This window comes from Narcine bancroftii, chromosome 12, assembly GCF_036971445.1.
Source record: "Narcine bancroftii isolate sNarBan1 chromosome 12, sNarBan1.hap1, whole genome shotgun sequence".
Taxonomy (NCBI): domain Eukaryota; kingdom Metazoa; phylum Chordata; class Chondrichthyes; order Torpediniformes; family Narcinidae; genus Narcine; species Narcine bancroftii.
This window is the reverse complement of record NC_091480.1, coordinates 7,357,454-7,373,622: the sequence shown is the minus strand read 5'-3', so window position 1 is coordinate 7,373,622 and position 16,169 is coordinate 7,357,454. Positions and strand designations below refer to the sequence as shown.

The 16,169-nt window shown below is 39.9% G+C and overlaps 1 protein-coding gene across 3 annotated transcripts in view; it reads right to left on the bottom strand.

The window, feature by feature from the left end:
- The window catches only part of bri3 (brain protein I3), a 28,142-nt gene that overhangs the window by 1,738 nt on the left and 10,235 nt on the right, over positions 1-16,169 (bottom strand). For 2 of the 3 annotated variants that reach the window (XM_069905425.1, XM_069905424.1), the window contains 2 exons: positions 8,848-8,986; positions 7,174-7,290 (listed from right to left, as the gene is read on the bottom strand). The exons of the other annotated variant lie outside the window; for it this stretch is intronic. In XM_069905425.1, coding sequence (XP_069761526.1) covers positions 7,189-7,290; positions 8,848-8,986 — 241 coding nt within the window. In that variant the 3' untranslated portion in view covers positions 7,174-7,188. Of the gene's footprint in view, positions 1-7,173; positions 7,291-8,847; positions 8,987-16,169 lie in introns of those variants that run through there. 3 annotated transcript variants of the gene reach the window in all.

Sequence of the window (16,169 nt, the reverse complement as noted above, 5' to 3'; positions counted from 1 at the left end):
TCCATCCCCTAAAATGACAGAAGGAGAAGACGACGAAATGAACTGACCCAGTGTGTAAAAAAATGTTTATTTTCATTGTGTGATGACATTGTTTAATGGGTTTAATGTATCATATATGTTGAATGTTGAGTGGGTGGGGAGGGGGGGTTTGGAACGAGAGGGGGGGGGAAGGGGAGAAAATGACACTGTATATTCAAGAGGGAAATGTTTGTGTGTATTTTGTTCAGTATGGTTCATAGCGTGAAAAATTTTTAAAAAATTTTTAAATAAACAGTTTAGGAGGAGTCACATGATGGAGTAGTGGCCAGTAGGAGAATACCAGGCCACTCCAGAAGAGGAGGAAAAAAGTGAAGAAAAAGCAAAGCCCCAAACACACAAATAAAAAATAAAGGTGTGGAGAAAATGGCACCTAAAAAAGAAAAACCAAAAACAATGGGAAGAAGAATGAAAGACACCAGAAGAGAAAGGTGAAGGCCTTACTTGCACAATAAAGCAGGGACCTGCCATGGAAAGAGGAGCCCGCTCCCCGAGGTTAGTGGAGACCCTGCAGGGACACGACCCACCGACTACAGGACTTCAAAAATGGCTCATGGAGCCAAAGCGGGGTGCACAACTGCGCATAACAAAGACAACATTGACAGGAGGGGGGGACCAGCTGTGGAGTGAAACTCCACAGCACGAACAGCTGAGAGAGGCCCAACGGCAGGGCTCTCAGCTGGAAGATTAAAGAAAACAACAGGAACGGGAGGGGCAAGAATGAAAATAGGAAACTAGAGGCACAACAGATAACCAACCCTGAAGAAGACAACCAACATCAGACACCATGGAAAAAAAAATACCCAACAAACTGAGACAAGCAGCTCAACAAGAAAGTCAGAAGAAACACAAATACAAGGAAAAGAAATAGAAGACACAAACCCAAGAGCAGACACAGAAGAAGAACACCAAGCTCTGCACAGAGGAATAGGAGGTAAAAATGAATGGACAGTACAAAGACAAAAAAAATTTCAAGAACAAATGAAAGCATTAAAAGAATGGCTGACACTAGAATTTAGTGAAGTTAAAAGTACAGAAGATAAAAGTAGAATAGAGCTGGTCATAACAGATGGAGGGAAAGGATTAGAAAATGTGGAAGAACGTGTAATGGCGGTAGAAACGGGAGTGAACGACTTAAAAAGAAAATTGGAAGAAAGTGACAAAAAAGTTAAAGAAACAGGAGTTGTTAGCTCAGAAGATGGATATAATGGAAAACTATAGTAGGCGAAACAATATAAAGATAGTGGGCCTTAATGAAGATGAAGCCAAAGATATGAAAGAATTTATAAAAGAATGGATCCCAAAAGACCTGGGAATGCCAGAAATGCAGGAAGGAATGGAAATAAAAAGGGCACAAAGAACATTAGCCCTGAAACCACAGTCACAACAAAAACCAAGATCCGTTTTAGTAAAATTCCTGATACACAACAAGAGAAAATATATTGGAGAAGGCGATGAATAAAATTAGAGAAGACAAAAAACCACTGGAATACAAAGGTCAAAAAAAATTTTCTACCCAGACTTAAGTTTTGAGCTCCTGAAGAAGAGGATCCTATGGAAGAAACGCCTGCAAGACAGAAAGAGAGATGAAGAGATGCAACAAGAACAAAGAACGAAGACAAACTACATAGAAAGGTATAAAAATAATGTACAAGAACTAAAGGAGGGAAGAAAAGTGAAGTAAGGGAGAAGGGGAAAAAGGAGGGGTTAAAAAATTAATAATAAGTAAAAGAAAAAGAGAAGAAACGAGGGGGAGGTTTGTTGTAATGTGAAGATAAAAGTCTTTTCTGGAGGGGGTTGGGTGGGAGAGAATAACAGTCACTGCGAAATCAGTTGACACTTGCAAACAGATTCACAGTCCGAATGGAGAGGGGAGTTGTGGTTGCCTGGCAAGGGACAAGGGGCAACTCAGAGAGGGAGGGGGGTGGGAATACACTTGGGGTTAAGGGAATTTAAGATGTGGGAATGGTTGAAATATTTTATGTTTTAGAAGTGTTGTCATACAGTGTGTTCAAAAAAAAGAAAACTGAGAAATGAAAATGGGGAAAAGGGGAAAGGTGGTGGTGAGGAAGCGGAAATGAGATGTAAATAGAGTATGAGATGGCCATGTTGAACTATATGACTATAAATATTAACGGAATACATAACCAAAGAAGCTATTAAATTTCCTGAAAAAAGAAAAAAATTGATACAGCATTCATGCAGGAAACGCATCGAACTGAAGTGGAACATAATAAATTAAGGAGAGACTGGGCAGGGCACATAACGGCAGCGTCATATAAGTCAAAAGCTAGAGGTGTAGCTATATTAATTAATAAAAATGTACCAATCAAAATAGAGGAGGAAATAATAGATCTGGCAGGGAGGTATGTAATGATAAAGTGTCAGGTATATTCAGAATTTTGGAATTTGCTCAATATATATGCACCTCATGAAGAGGATCAAAAGTTTATGTAAGATATCTTTTTGAAGATTGTAGATATGCAAGGGAATATATTGATAGGAGGGGACTTTAACCTTAATTTGGATTCAAAGATAAATAAAACTGGACAAAAGACTAGCAGAAAGAACAAAGTAGCCAAATTTATGGTTAAATCAATACAGGAAATGCAACTTTTGGATATATGGAGGAGACAACACCCAAAGGAGAAGGAATACTTATATTATTCGAGTAAACATAAAACATACTCAAGGATTGACCTGTTCCTGTTGTCAGCCCATATCCAAGGGAGAGTTAGAAAAACGGAATATAAAGCTAGATTGTTATCGGATCACTCACCCCTGTTATTAGCAATAGAGCTGGAGGACATCCCACCGAGAACGTATAGATGGAGATTAAACTCCATGCTACTTAAAAGACAGGATTTTGGAGAATTCATTTGAAATAAATACAGAATCAGTGAAAGATAAATTTATATTATGGGATGCAATGAAAGCCTTCATCAGAGGGCAGATAACAAATTATGTAACTAAAATGAAGGACGACAATTGGGAAATAGATCAGCTGGAAAGGGAAATAGTAAGTACAGAAAAAGAACTAGCAACAAGGGAAGATGCAACAAAAAGAGAATTGGTGGACAAAAAAATACGAAGCACTACAAACATAGAAGGTGGAGAAGAACAATGAAGATAAAGCAGAAATATGAGCTAGGAGAAAAAACTCAAAATACTAACTTGGCAGCTTAAAACAGAACAAGCTAAAAGAACGGTACTGGCATCAAGGAAAACGGACAAACAAATTACATACAACCCAACGGAGATCAAGGAAAACTTCAAGGAATTCTACGAGCAATTATATCAAATTGAGAACAAAGGTAAAGACGACAAAATAGGTGAGTTTCTAGCTAAAATTGAACTACCGAAATTGCAAGAGGAGCAAAACAAATTGATAAAACCATTTGAAATAGAGGAAATACAGGATAATTTAAAAAAGCTGCTGAACAATAAAACACCAGGAGAGGATGGACTCCCAATAGAATTCTATAAAACATTTAAAGACTTATTAATTCCTCTTCTCCTTGAAGTAATGAACCAGATTGAAGAAACAAAACATGCCAGATTCATGCAAAACAGCAATAATTACAGTAATACCAAAGACAGGGAAAATCCACTAACACCTATCTTGGGTAAACTTGTACCTCTCATTTTGTTCGTTTTAGATTGGTCACAGTGTTCGAGCTACCGAAAGAAAATAGACACACACACCGAGAGCAGTTCAGTTTATACAAGTCTTTATTACTAAATCTAAAGCTGAATTCACACTACAATATGCAAGCCCTTCCCAATTATACTTATCGATGCCTGGACTGGTCCCAACTGCCGAACCTCCCACGACCAGGACGTTAGCTGGACTCTTGAAGTTCTTCTTGCTGAGAGATGTTGCCACCTCTTGGAGAGTCTCTCTCTTCAGCAGTGGGACCATGGCTTATATTACCCAAAAGTTGTTTACTTCAGATCTGATCTCTTTGAACAAATGGTAATTATCTTCAAAGTCTCCTGACAGTCTGTGACCAACAAAATAAAACTGCATCTCTGGGCTCATAAGTGTAAATTAGATAATGTCTTCCTATTCAACTGCATCCTGGGCCCCATGGTGGAATTTAGATGTGTCTACTAAATATGCATCCTGCATCTCGGGCCTCAAAAGTGTAAACCAGATGTGTCTACTAATTTAAAAAAAACAGGCAAGTTCTCAGCCTTGCAGAAGCAAAGACTGCAAAAGTAAGAAACACGGTTTAAATCTTCCATTACAACACCAACATCATATAGACCAATATCTCTACTTAACTCAGATTATAAGATAATAGCAAAACTATTAGCAAACAGATTGACCGACTGTGTACCAAAAATAGTAAAACTAGATCAAACTGGATTTATTAAAGACAAACAACGGACAATATCTGTGTTCATTAACTTAATCCATGCAATACAAGAAAATAAGATGCCAACAGTGGCAGTTGCTTTAGACCCAGAGAAAGCCTTTGACAGGGTAGAATGGAATTATTTATTCAAAGTACTACAGAGGTTCAACCTACCAGAGAAATATATTAATTGGATTAAAGCATTATATAAGGGACCATTGGTGAAGGTGACAGTAAATGGATATATAATCAAACCAATTTAAATTAAGCAGGTCAACTTGGCAGGGATGTCCACTATCTCCCTCATTGTTCGCTTTAGCTATAGAACCCTTGGCAGAACTGATAAGAACAGAAAATAAAAAGGGATAAAAATAAAAGAGAATATAAAATCAGTCTTATGCAGATGACATAGTATACTTAACAGAACCAGAATTATCAATAAAAGAACTACATAAGAAATTGAAGGAATATGGAGAAGTGTCAGGGTACAAGATCAATGCAAATAAAAGTGAAGCGATGCCAATGAATAATGCGGATTCACAAAGTTAAGAAAGAATCACCATTTAAATGGCAAACACAAGCAATCTGATACCTAGGTATTAGATTAGATAATAATCTAGGCCACCGCCAGTGGGCTGATATCGCCTCAAACCGTGCATCTTGGCGCCTCACAGTTTGGCGGGCAGCAACCTCCTTTGAAGAAGACCGCAGAGCCTACCTCACTGACAAAAGGCAAAGGAGGAAAAACCCAACACCTATCCCCAACCAACCAATTTTCCCCTGCAACCGCTGCAATCGTGTCTGCCTGTCCCGCATCGGACTTGTCAGCCACAAACGAGTCTGCAGCTGACGTGGACTTTTTACCCCCTCCATAAATCTTCGTCCGCGAAGCCAAGCCAAAGAAGAATCTAGGCCATCTATACAAATTAAATTATCAGCCATTAATGAAGAAATTATGACAGAACATTGGAAAGATTTACCACCAACATTGATAGGAAGGGTAAATTGCATTAAAATTAATATCTTCCCAAGGATACAATACCCATTTCAATTGTTACCAATTCCCTTAACAGAGAAATTCTTCAATGAGCTAAAGAAAATAATAAGGAAATTCTTATGGAAAGGGGGGGAAACCGAGGATAGCGCTAGATAAATTAACAGAATGGTACAAACAAGGGGGCTTACAGCTATCAAACTTTAAAAATTATTATAGAGCAGCACAAGATATCTATCAGATTTTTATCGAACAAGGGAAAAACCAGATTGGGCCAGGTTAGACCTAGATAAAATAGGAGAGAAGGTACCAGAACATATACTTTACAAGTGGGATGGAAAAACTGGTACAACATAGAAGTTCACCAGTACTGCTCCACCTGCTCAACATTTGGAAGAAGATTCACATAGAAAGGAAAAAAAACAAATTACCAACTACCAAAATTATTACTGACACAAAATCAACTAATCCCTTTCACAATAGATAACCTTTCCTTTAGAGAATGGGAGAGAAAAGGGATCAAAAGAATAGTTATCTTTTGAACAAATGAAGTACAAATATGGTATAACTCACAATACAATGTTTGCATACCACCAACTGAAAACCTACTTAAAGGACAAATTGGGAAGCAGGCTGAGGTTACCAGAAGGAAGCAGCTTTAAATATGTGATTACAGACACAATGATAATTAAAAGATTTATACCAAACATGTACATCAAACTGCAAGAGAAAGAGAACGAGGAAACAAGCTGTAAACCCAAACAAAAGTAGGAACAAGATCTAAACATAAAGATAAAGAATGAAACATGGGAAAAGCTATGCTCCGGAACTATGAGAAATACAATAAACACGAGGTTACGCATGATACAATATAATTAGTTACACAGGCTATATATCATGCCCCAAAAGTTAAATAAATGGGACCCAACAGTATCAGATAGATGTTTTTGCTGTAAGAAGGAAACGGGAACAACAATACATGCAATTTGGGCATGTGAGAAAGTGGAAAAGTTTTGGGAAGATCCAAATCCAGTATTAAATAAAATCACAAAAAGCAACATATCAAAAAATCCAGAGATATTTCTTCTAAGTAATACAAGAAGAATTAGGCCTCAAACTGGATGAAGTGCAAAAAAGATTTATTATGATAGCCTTAGCTGTAGCAAAAAAATGTATAATGTCAACAATGGTGCATAGAAATGAATAAATGTATTCCATTGGAAAAAAATAATTTAAAAAATAAAGTCTCATTATTCAAACAAATTTGGGAACCGTACATGGAACACAACAGAGAGGGCCGACCGCAGACCTCCACCCCCTAAAATGGTAGAATGAGAAGACAACAAAATGAACTGATCTAGTGTGTAAAAGTAGATGACACAATTTTCTTGTTCATTTTCATTGTGTGATGACATTGTTTAATGGGTTTATTGTATTGTATATGTTGAACGTTGAATGGGTGGGGAGGGGGCGTAGGAAGGAGGGAGGGAAGGGGGGGAAAGGGAGAAAATGACACTGTGTATATTCAAGAGGGAAATGTTTGTATGTATTTTGGTTAATATGGTTCATAGTGTGAAAAATAAAAAAATAAACAGTTTAAAAGACAAAAGTCAATGCAAAATTTAAAGTAATTTGAAAATAAATAAAAAAATCAGTATTTTACTCAATTATGTAAAGTTCACTTTAATCTGATAATTCCCACAACTTACAAAATTTTAATTTGAACCTTGGTCACTAGCACTGTAACAGCATTACCCTAACTGGGCCATCGTCATAATTAAACCCCCTCCCCCAAATTTACAGATAAAGCCTTACTAATGTACTAGTTAAGAATCTTACTAAGCAGGGATAAGAGACAAAGTCACCCCAACGGCGAGCAGCATCAACCAGCTTTTCATCCTGGACAATGAATAAAGTTGCATTTGAATAAAATGGCAAACAGTTGCTATGAACAAATCCCAATCAAAGCTCTCCGCTGGCTGAATATTTTCTCCCCCTTTACCAAATGCTTGTGTTACTTCGGAGAACATTTATTTCTACAATCTTAACTTTTTATTTAAATTTTGATTTTTTTTTTTGCTGATTGCTTGAATTCTGGATAACAGGGAATGTTCCAACCAACAAGTTTCATGGACCCCCTCCCCCCACCCCAATGAAGCCTGGATTTTATTATAGGGCTGCAGCAGGTCAAGAGACACTTCCAGGGCAAGGACTGGCATTGCAGGGACACTAGTCCACAAATGAAAAATAAAATTTAAACATCTCTCTTCCTTCCCTTTCTGCACCCCCCCCCCCCCCCCCCACCTTCAACTGGCCATAAAAGATCAGAATTCCCTCCTCAATGTTGTGGATTGTCAGTTAACTGGTACACTCAAAGCAGCCACTAATTAACCCCCCCCTTCCCTCCGTCTGTCTCACCCCTCCATCCCATGTATTGATCATCTTTCCTCTGCACATTCCATCCAGATCCATGGTCTTGAGTTGAAACACCAACCCAACCATCTCTTTCCCTCCAAAAATGCTGCCCAACCTGCTGAGTTGCCCCAGTAGTTTATTGCTCCAGTCCTCAGTACCTGTGGTCTCATGTTCCATTCACCATGTACATCCCCAGCATATATGTATGCACAACCCAATACCAGTCAAACCCAACCCTGCTCTCATCCTGAAGACTAGCACCTCTTGGATCACAAATGCTTTTCAACAGTTCACAAGATAAAAAGAACAGAAGTAGGTCTTTTGGCCCATCGAGTCTGCTCCGCAACTCCACCCTGAGCTAAACTGTTCTCGCATCTAGTTCCAAATTCCAGCCTTTTCCCCATTTCCCTTGATACCCTAATCAGTTTAACTAGATTCAGTATGTCAACAAAGGCTCCTGCAAATTTCTACAGGTCTACAATGGAGAGCATTATTGCCTGGAGCGGAGGTGCAAATGCACAGGACAGGAAAAGACTACAAAGAGCTGTGAACTCAGCCAGTGACATCACAGACCCCATCAGCCTTCACTCCATTAAGGACATCTTCAAGAATAAGTGTCTCCAAGAAAGTAGGCTCTATCCTCAAGGACCCTCACCACCCAGGCCATGCCCTCTTCACACTGCTACCATTGGGAAGGAGGAACAGGAGCCTGAAGATGAGCACCCAATGACACAAAACCAGCTGCTTCCCTTCTGCCATCAGATTTCTGAACAGACATTCTCTTTTTGCACCAATTTATTTATTTTTTAAAATGCAATTTACCACCTGCAATGCTACCACAAAACAAATTTCATGACAAGTTCTGATTCTGACTTGGTACATGGGTACCCAAGATCCAATTGACACCTTTTCTCTGTTGGTCTGGATTCCTCCCCCTCCCATTCCCCCCCACCCCCTCCCAGTCTTTATTCAGATGCCAACCTGCTTTTTGCTTCTAGCTTGGAAGGGCTTAGGCCTGAAAAATTGGTTATACGTCCTTACCTCCAAGACCGGCTGAGTTCCCCCAACATTTATTTGTGTTTTTACTTCAATCCAAGCATTTGCAGACTTCACCATTTCACCCCAAGATATGGGGCGGGATTTGAAACAATAACCATCAAGGAGGCTTCCTAATTGAGTGCTCACAGGAAGATAAAATAATTGTACAATATGTTAATGAGTTGGATTGTATTATTAGCAAACAGCCATAAAGTCCTTTATTCCACAAAGAGGTGGAGAGGCAAGTCGAGAAAGATTAGGAAGATGGACAAAGAAATGGCAAATTAAATACAATGTTGGAAATTACGTCATCGGGCTCTTTACTAGAATGAATAAAAAGGCAGACTATTATTTGTATGGGATAAAATTCAAAATTTGGGTGTGCAAAGAAACTTGGGAGTCCTTGTGCAGGATACCCTGAAGATTAACCTTCAGGTTGAGTAGATGGCGAAGCCAGAAAATACAATATCTGTAGACGGATACAAGAGGGATGTGATGCTGAATGAGGCTTTACAAGGAACTGATGAGGTCTCACTTAGAGAACAGGTACAGTTTTGAGTTCCTTATTTAAGGATGTGTTAACATAGGAAAGGGTGCAAGAATGATTCCTCGAGGGGATTAGCACATGTGTAATATTTGATGGCTCTTGGACTGGACTCCTTGGAGTTCAGAAGGAGGATCTCAGAAGCTTTTTGAATGTTGAAAGACCTGGACAGAGTAGATGTAGCAAAGTTACTTCCCATGGTAGGGGAGTTGAAGACAAGAGGGCACAATTTCAGGATTGAAGGATGATCATTTAAAAGAGATGTTGAGTAGCCAGAGAGTGGCGAACCTCTAGAATTTACTGCCACAGGCAGCTGTTCAGGTCGTTGGATGTATTAAGTCAGAGATTGGTCGGTTTCTGAATAGTCAGGGGAAAGGTTATGGGGAGAAGGCAGGGGAATGGGGAAATGAGTGGGAGAATGGAACAGCTCATGATGGAATGGTGCAAAAGTCTCGACAGACCAATTGGCCGACTTCTGCTCCATGGTCTCATGACAGAACCTGTTAACGGCCAGACAAGACTAGATTTGGAGGAGGGGAAGAACTGAAGAGTGTGGAGTCTAATACCAAAATTACCAATGTGAAGTTAGCGGCCTTGAGAGGCTGCAGACTGGGGAAACAGAGGACTGCCACAGGGCACAAGAAAACCACCAGAGAAGCTGAAGGGGTGACCCTGGTGGCAGATCAGGGAGGGGCTCTGTGGCTGAAGAACACACAGGCAGGGTGTTGGCAACACAAGGGAGGAACCCACACAGGCTGCGGGCGACTAGTGGTCAAAGAACTCACACTGAGATGCGGACTGCTGGAGATTGGCTAAAGGTGAACCAGGTATAAGAATGGGATGCGAGAGGGTTCCGAGAGCAGGGGGATCTCCTGACGGGCCTCAGGCGCTGAAAGCTTCCTAATCGTATCGGAGGTCTGGAACTTGGGTTGCCAATGGTTTGGACTGAAGTCTGTGTGGCTGTAGAAGAAACAGGGGCATTGGGGGCAAATACAAAGACACTCAGCGACTTTGAAGGAACTCTCATTTACTTCTTTCTCCAACTTTTAGGGGCATCAGGCAATTTCTGCTGATGGCAAATCTTTAACCGCCTTATGGTGGATTAAATGCCATTTTGTGTAATTACATCTTTTATAACATGACCATAAAAAAATAAAATTTTTAAAGATGGAAGGTTATTTTCAAAAACTTCTGGAAGCTCTGGGGAAAAGAGAAACAGTGCCTACAATTGCATCTGGAACTCATGACTGAGTCACATCACGAAGTCCAAAATAGCTCAGACTCTCAACTCAATAAACCCCGAGAGAATAATTATTGGAGGTAACCAGAGGTTAAAGCAGCAATGATTCAGATTTAGACCTGGCTAGAAAAGGGTAATTTTAATAACTTGGGTTTTGGAAGGAATAATCCAGGGAGAAATTGAAAGCCTGAAATTTGAATCCACCTTCTCACTGTAAAAAGACTTGTCTATTGCAGAAAGTAAATATTCCCAATTTAACGTTTACATACAACAGAATCTGCTGAGGAATTCAGCAGGTCAAGCATGAGAGGGTGAAGAATAGTCGACATTTCAGGCCAGAACCCTTCAAGACTGAGAGCAGAAGGGAAATGGCTAGTATCAGAAGAATTGAGTGGAAAGGATTGGACTGAGGCCATTAGGGGTTTGGTGAACCAGGAAGGAGTGAAGGATGGACACAAGAGCAGATATAGGCTTTCAGCCCATTGGGTCTGCCCCACATTTAATCATGAGCTGATCCATTTTCCCCACACAGCCCCATTGCCCAGCAGAGAGGGGGAGAGAGAAAATAAGGTTTATCAGTTGGAGGGAAGTGATAAATGGAGATAAGAACTGGCACTGGAATCTGAAAAATGGTAATATTAGTGGAAGGGAACATCTAAAGGAAATGCTGCCATCAGAGAGCAGAACCAATCAAGGATCCACACCACCCAGCACACACAGTTCTCACTGCTGCCATCAGGAAAGAGGTATCAGTGCCACAAATCTCATTCCACCAAGTTCAAGAACAGTTGCTGCCCCTCCACCATCAGACTCAAACACTCAATCATTTAAGCACATTTATACTCAAATATTTTCTGTATTGAAATTTGCACTACCTTCTTTCCTTACATCTTGCTTCTATACATCTTTCTCATTTTTCACACTACTGAAAAGAAGAAATCCTATCTGTCTGGCAGGGGAAAAAAATCTCAGGGTTGCATGTGATTTCATGTATGTACTCTGACTACAAATCTTAACTTTGATAATAAGAATTAAAATGTACACAAATCTTTCTTTGCATATCTTAAACCTTCAACTCTTGGACAAGTGATAAATTATAATAAACGAATCAAGTTGTTTAGTGCCACATGTACAGAGAGAGTACAAAGCTTTGTTCTGAATGCTTTCCAGGCAAATCAATCCATACTCCAATTCAGCTTGTCCTTTCACCTCTTTCCTGCCATGATTTTTAACAATGGAACAAGCCAATTTTAAAGAAAGCAAATCTATCCAAAATAGATAACCTCTACCTCAAAATCCATTTTCTGCACATTAACCTAGACTCTAAAAAGGTACAAATTGCTAAATTTAGTGCTTCCATCTACAATGTTCAATTGCCCGGCTAGGATGGAGATGCAACTTTCTACTGTGACAGATTGTTAAGTTTTAAAGGAGATAAATTGTGTGGGGTTTTTAGTTAGGTCACACAGAGATACAAATACTTCAAAACAGATGTCATTTAAAATGCCAGAGCTCTGCTCAAGCCAGACAATCCAGGCTCTGGGTGCCTTTGCAAAAACTTTGAAGAATGCTTATAAGGATTCACAAGTAGATGTTAATTGGACACGCTGTGGATTATTGTTTTGGAAAACAACAGAAGATTGGGTCCAGTGCCACAGTCTGAGTGCAGTTTGCTGTTCTAAGAGGGTCATGTGGTTTTCTGGAAGGAAAAAAAACATTTTTTAGACAGGTTGTGAGTTCTTGGTTCAGCCTGGTCAAAGCCCTTGTGGTCCATACAAGAGGACTGGCTGCCTAATATTTCACTTGAAATAAGGGAAACAAAAAGGAACTGTGGAGACCTGAAAGAAAGATCCCTGAGGGGGCAAGTTTCTTTGGCAAGACATTGATTAGAAGAAATCAATTCGCATCCAGCAAACAACAAATCTCTCTCTGAAAACCGACAAGAACCTTCCTGAGCGGTAACCATTTACCTTTCAAGCACCAAAGCCTGATGAACTTTATAAAAGTTAAATTCTGTGCACAGGATAAGAATTACCTGCAACCAGTGAACTTGGAGGAATGAGAAGTGAGCTTGGACTGTGAATCTAAATTTATACACGCATTACATATGCTTAGAATTAGAAGAGGGTTAAGTTAATAGCAATAAGTTAAAGTTAGATTTTGTTCTCAAGCTGAAAGATAATTAAAAGGAACTTTTGTTTAAGTAACCATTTGTCTTGGTGAATATCTCTTGCTGCTGGGTTTTGGTGTCCTCTGGGCCCATAACATTTACACCTTGACCACCATTATTAATTAGAAACCCCAAGTATCTTTATAAAGTGCTCCTGGTTGCCTGCTCATGTTGCCAATGATTTGAACTGGACTCTTGTGGTTGCAGAAGAGCTGGAGGAGAATTCACACAGACACTCAGAAAGGACTCACTTTTGCTGCTGTTCTCCTATTCTTAGGCAATGCTCAGCCTTTCAGCAGACAAAAGTTGAAGTACTTCATGCATTTTTATAGTATGTGCAAATAAGAGAAATCTTTGAAGAACATGCCCATCAATCCACATTCTTCACTCTTGTCTTGGCAGGTCAATTCCATCATGATGGAATCAGATGTAGAACATCCATTAACCTTCTGTATCATGGAAGACAAACATCCTCAGCATAACCAATAGCAAGTACAGATTCAAAGCACAAATAACTGTTCTCCCAGCCTGGCACAGGAGTCGAACTGCCAACTATAATCACACTCCCAAAAATAGATGCGATCTCTGTCCAGTATTCAACCAAAGTCACATGATCAGCTTCTCCCGATTGGGAGTGAGAGTCCGCAGGCAATTTTTCACCAAGACTAAACAGATCCTTGTTCCACTATAAAAAAAAGTTAGTTCAAAACTTCCATAATCTTCACAGCTTCAGGTGAGATTGAAAATTTGCCAGGTTGTCTTTTACTGATCACAGAGAATTAACGAGTTACAAGTGTGGATTGTCAAGTCCAAAACAACTGCTAAAATGCGGCACAAACAACAAGTCCTTCTGCTCAATACAACCAAAAATTGAAATGCATTGGGGAAATTATTCTCAGAGTTTACACTGAACAAGGAGCAGATCTGGGCCTAGTCTTCATTCCTTGCATTGAACCCACCCCTCAAACACCCATTAAAATCTGCCATAATTCTCTGAGAATCCATGAGGTTCAAGAACCTAATAATTTCAAACAAGCAAAGGTCTGAATTTGGATATCTTAGAATTAAGGGAGCAGAGTTTTATAGCACAGACACAGGCCATTTGGCCCATCTTCCCAAGTTGGTCCTATTTGTTTGCATTCAGCTCATATCCCCTCTTATTATTATCTTTTGTCTTATTGTCTCTAATTCCAGAATACTATTGTTTTTGTACCAAGAATCTGTTCAGCTGCAGCAGGAATTCCTGTATAGTGCACCATGACAATAAACTCATCTTCATAAACCTTTTTCTGCTTTGGAAATGTCTTTTAAACATTGTAATTATCCACACCTATATCACTTTGTTCCAAATACCCCTCACGCTCCGTGTGAAAATATTACCCCTCACAGTCCTTTTAAACATTTCCCTTCTCACTTTTAAATCTATGCCCTCTAGTTTTATGTTCCCCTATTCTAGACCATTTACCTTATCTATCCTCCTCATGATTTTATTAAACTTGACAATGTCCCCCCACCCCGACCCCCCCATCAGCTCCAAGGAGAAAAGTCCCAGCCTCTCCTTACAATTCAAGCTCACCAATCCTCATAACCTTCTTGCAAATCTTAATGAATTTTTACAAAAGCTCAGCTCAGATAATCCCCTCATCACAGAGATCCATGCTGCATACACATTTACCCTTTCTTGAATATACAAAAATTGCAATCTGCAGGAATACAGGTCACCATAAAGTCCATCACAACCACAGACTTCCTGCAAATTACACTGCCTGAAGGCAGTCAATATAAAGGATCCCCATTACCCTGATCACACCCTCTTCTCACTACTTCCTTCAGCCAGAAGGTACAGAAGCCTGAAGTCCCCCACTGCTAGGTTCAAGAACAGTTCAACCTCCCCATACTTTTCCCCCTTTCACTTTGTAGAGATGGCACCTGATATTTGCTATTCTGCCCTGTGAAAAAAGCACTGCTGTCAACTTTATCTGTGCCTCTCAGAATCTTGTAGACCTCTACTGAGTCTCCTCTCATCCTTCTTTGCTCCAAAGAGAAGTCCCAGCTCTGCTAATATTGCCTCAAGACTTGTTTTCCAATCCAGGCAACATCCTGGTAAATGTCCTCTGCACCCTCTCCACATGAGGTGACCAGAATTGAATACAATACCAAAGATTTGTAGAGTTGCAACACGACTTCTCTACTCCTAAACTCAATCCCCCTATTAATGAAGCCCAGCATCTTGGCCTTCTTAACTATCCTATCAACCTTCACAGCAACCTTGAGAGATGTATGGATTTAGACCCCAGGGACTCAGCCTTTTAAGTATGAACTTCTAAAATGCATCACCTCACACTAATCCAGATTAAACTCCATCTGCCACTTTTGCCCCAACTCTGCACCCTGTCTATATCCTTTTGTAATCTATAACAACCTTCAGCTCTGTCCATTTAGTGGAGACACCAGGGTAAGTTTTTTTTTATAAATGAGTTGTGGATGCCTTGAATGCCTTGCCAGGGTGGAGTGGAGGCATTTAAGAGTCTCAGACACCTGAATGAAAGAAAATTAGAGGGTTATGAGGTAGGAAGGGGTTTTTTTTTGGTAGGAATATACAAGTTGGCACAATATTGAGGGCTAAAGGGCCTGTAGCACTGTGCTGTAGTATTCTATGTGGCCAACTATAAACTACTCCAGGGCTACCACAAGATCTGACTGCATTCTTGAAACACTTTTTCCCACAATAACTGCAACTGTGAATGTTCATTTATCTATTCTTATAGATTTATTATGACTTTTTTGGTGTCAAGACATATTCAGGTAAATTTATGCCATTATTGTTGGTGTATTGAGAGTATCTGTGGTTGCAGCAAGAATGTCAGTGCATCTGCACAATACTAACTCTAATACCATTGCTGCTTAGTCTGTCATCCTTCTGTCAAGGCCAGTGTACCATTCACCTGAAGTGCTGCACCTGTTAAACCATGAAGGAATGAACGTTTAGGGGAGATCAGGGGTAAGTTTTTCTTTTAAATACAGAGTTGTGGGTGCCTGGAATGCATTGCCAAGGAGGCTGAACCTCCACACTAAAGAAATTCCTCCCCATCTCTGAAGTTGTGCCCTCTTGTCCTCGATTTCCCTACATTAGGCAACAACTTTGCCACACCATCCAGGTCTTTCAACATTCAAAATGCTTCTATGAGGAGGCTCCCTCATTCTTCTGAGCTCCAAGGAGTACAGTCCAAGAGCCATCAAACTTCATCATATGCAAGTCCCTTCATTCCAGGAATCATTCTTGGAAATCAACTCGAATGCCTCAAATAAGGAGCCTAAAATGTACCCCTTAACCAAAGTGAGGCTTCACTTGTGCCTTTGACATCCAAATC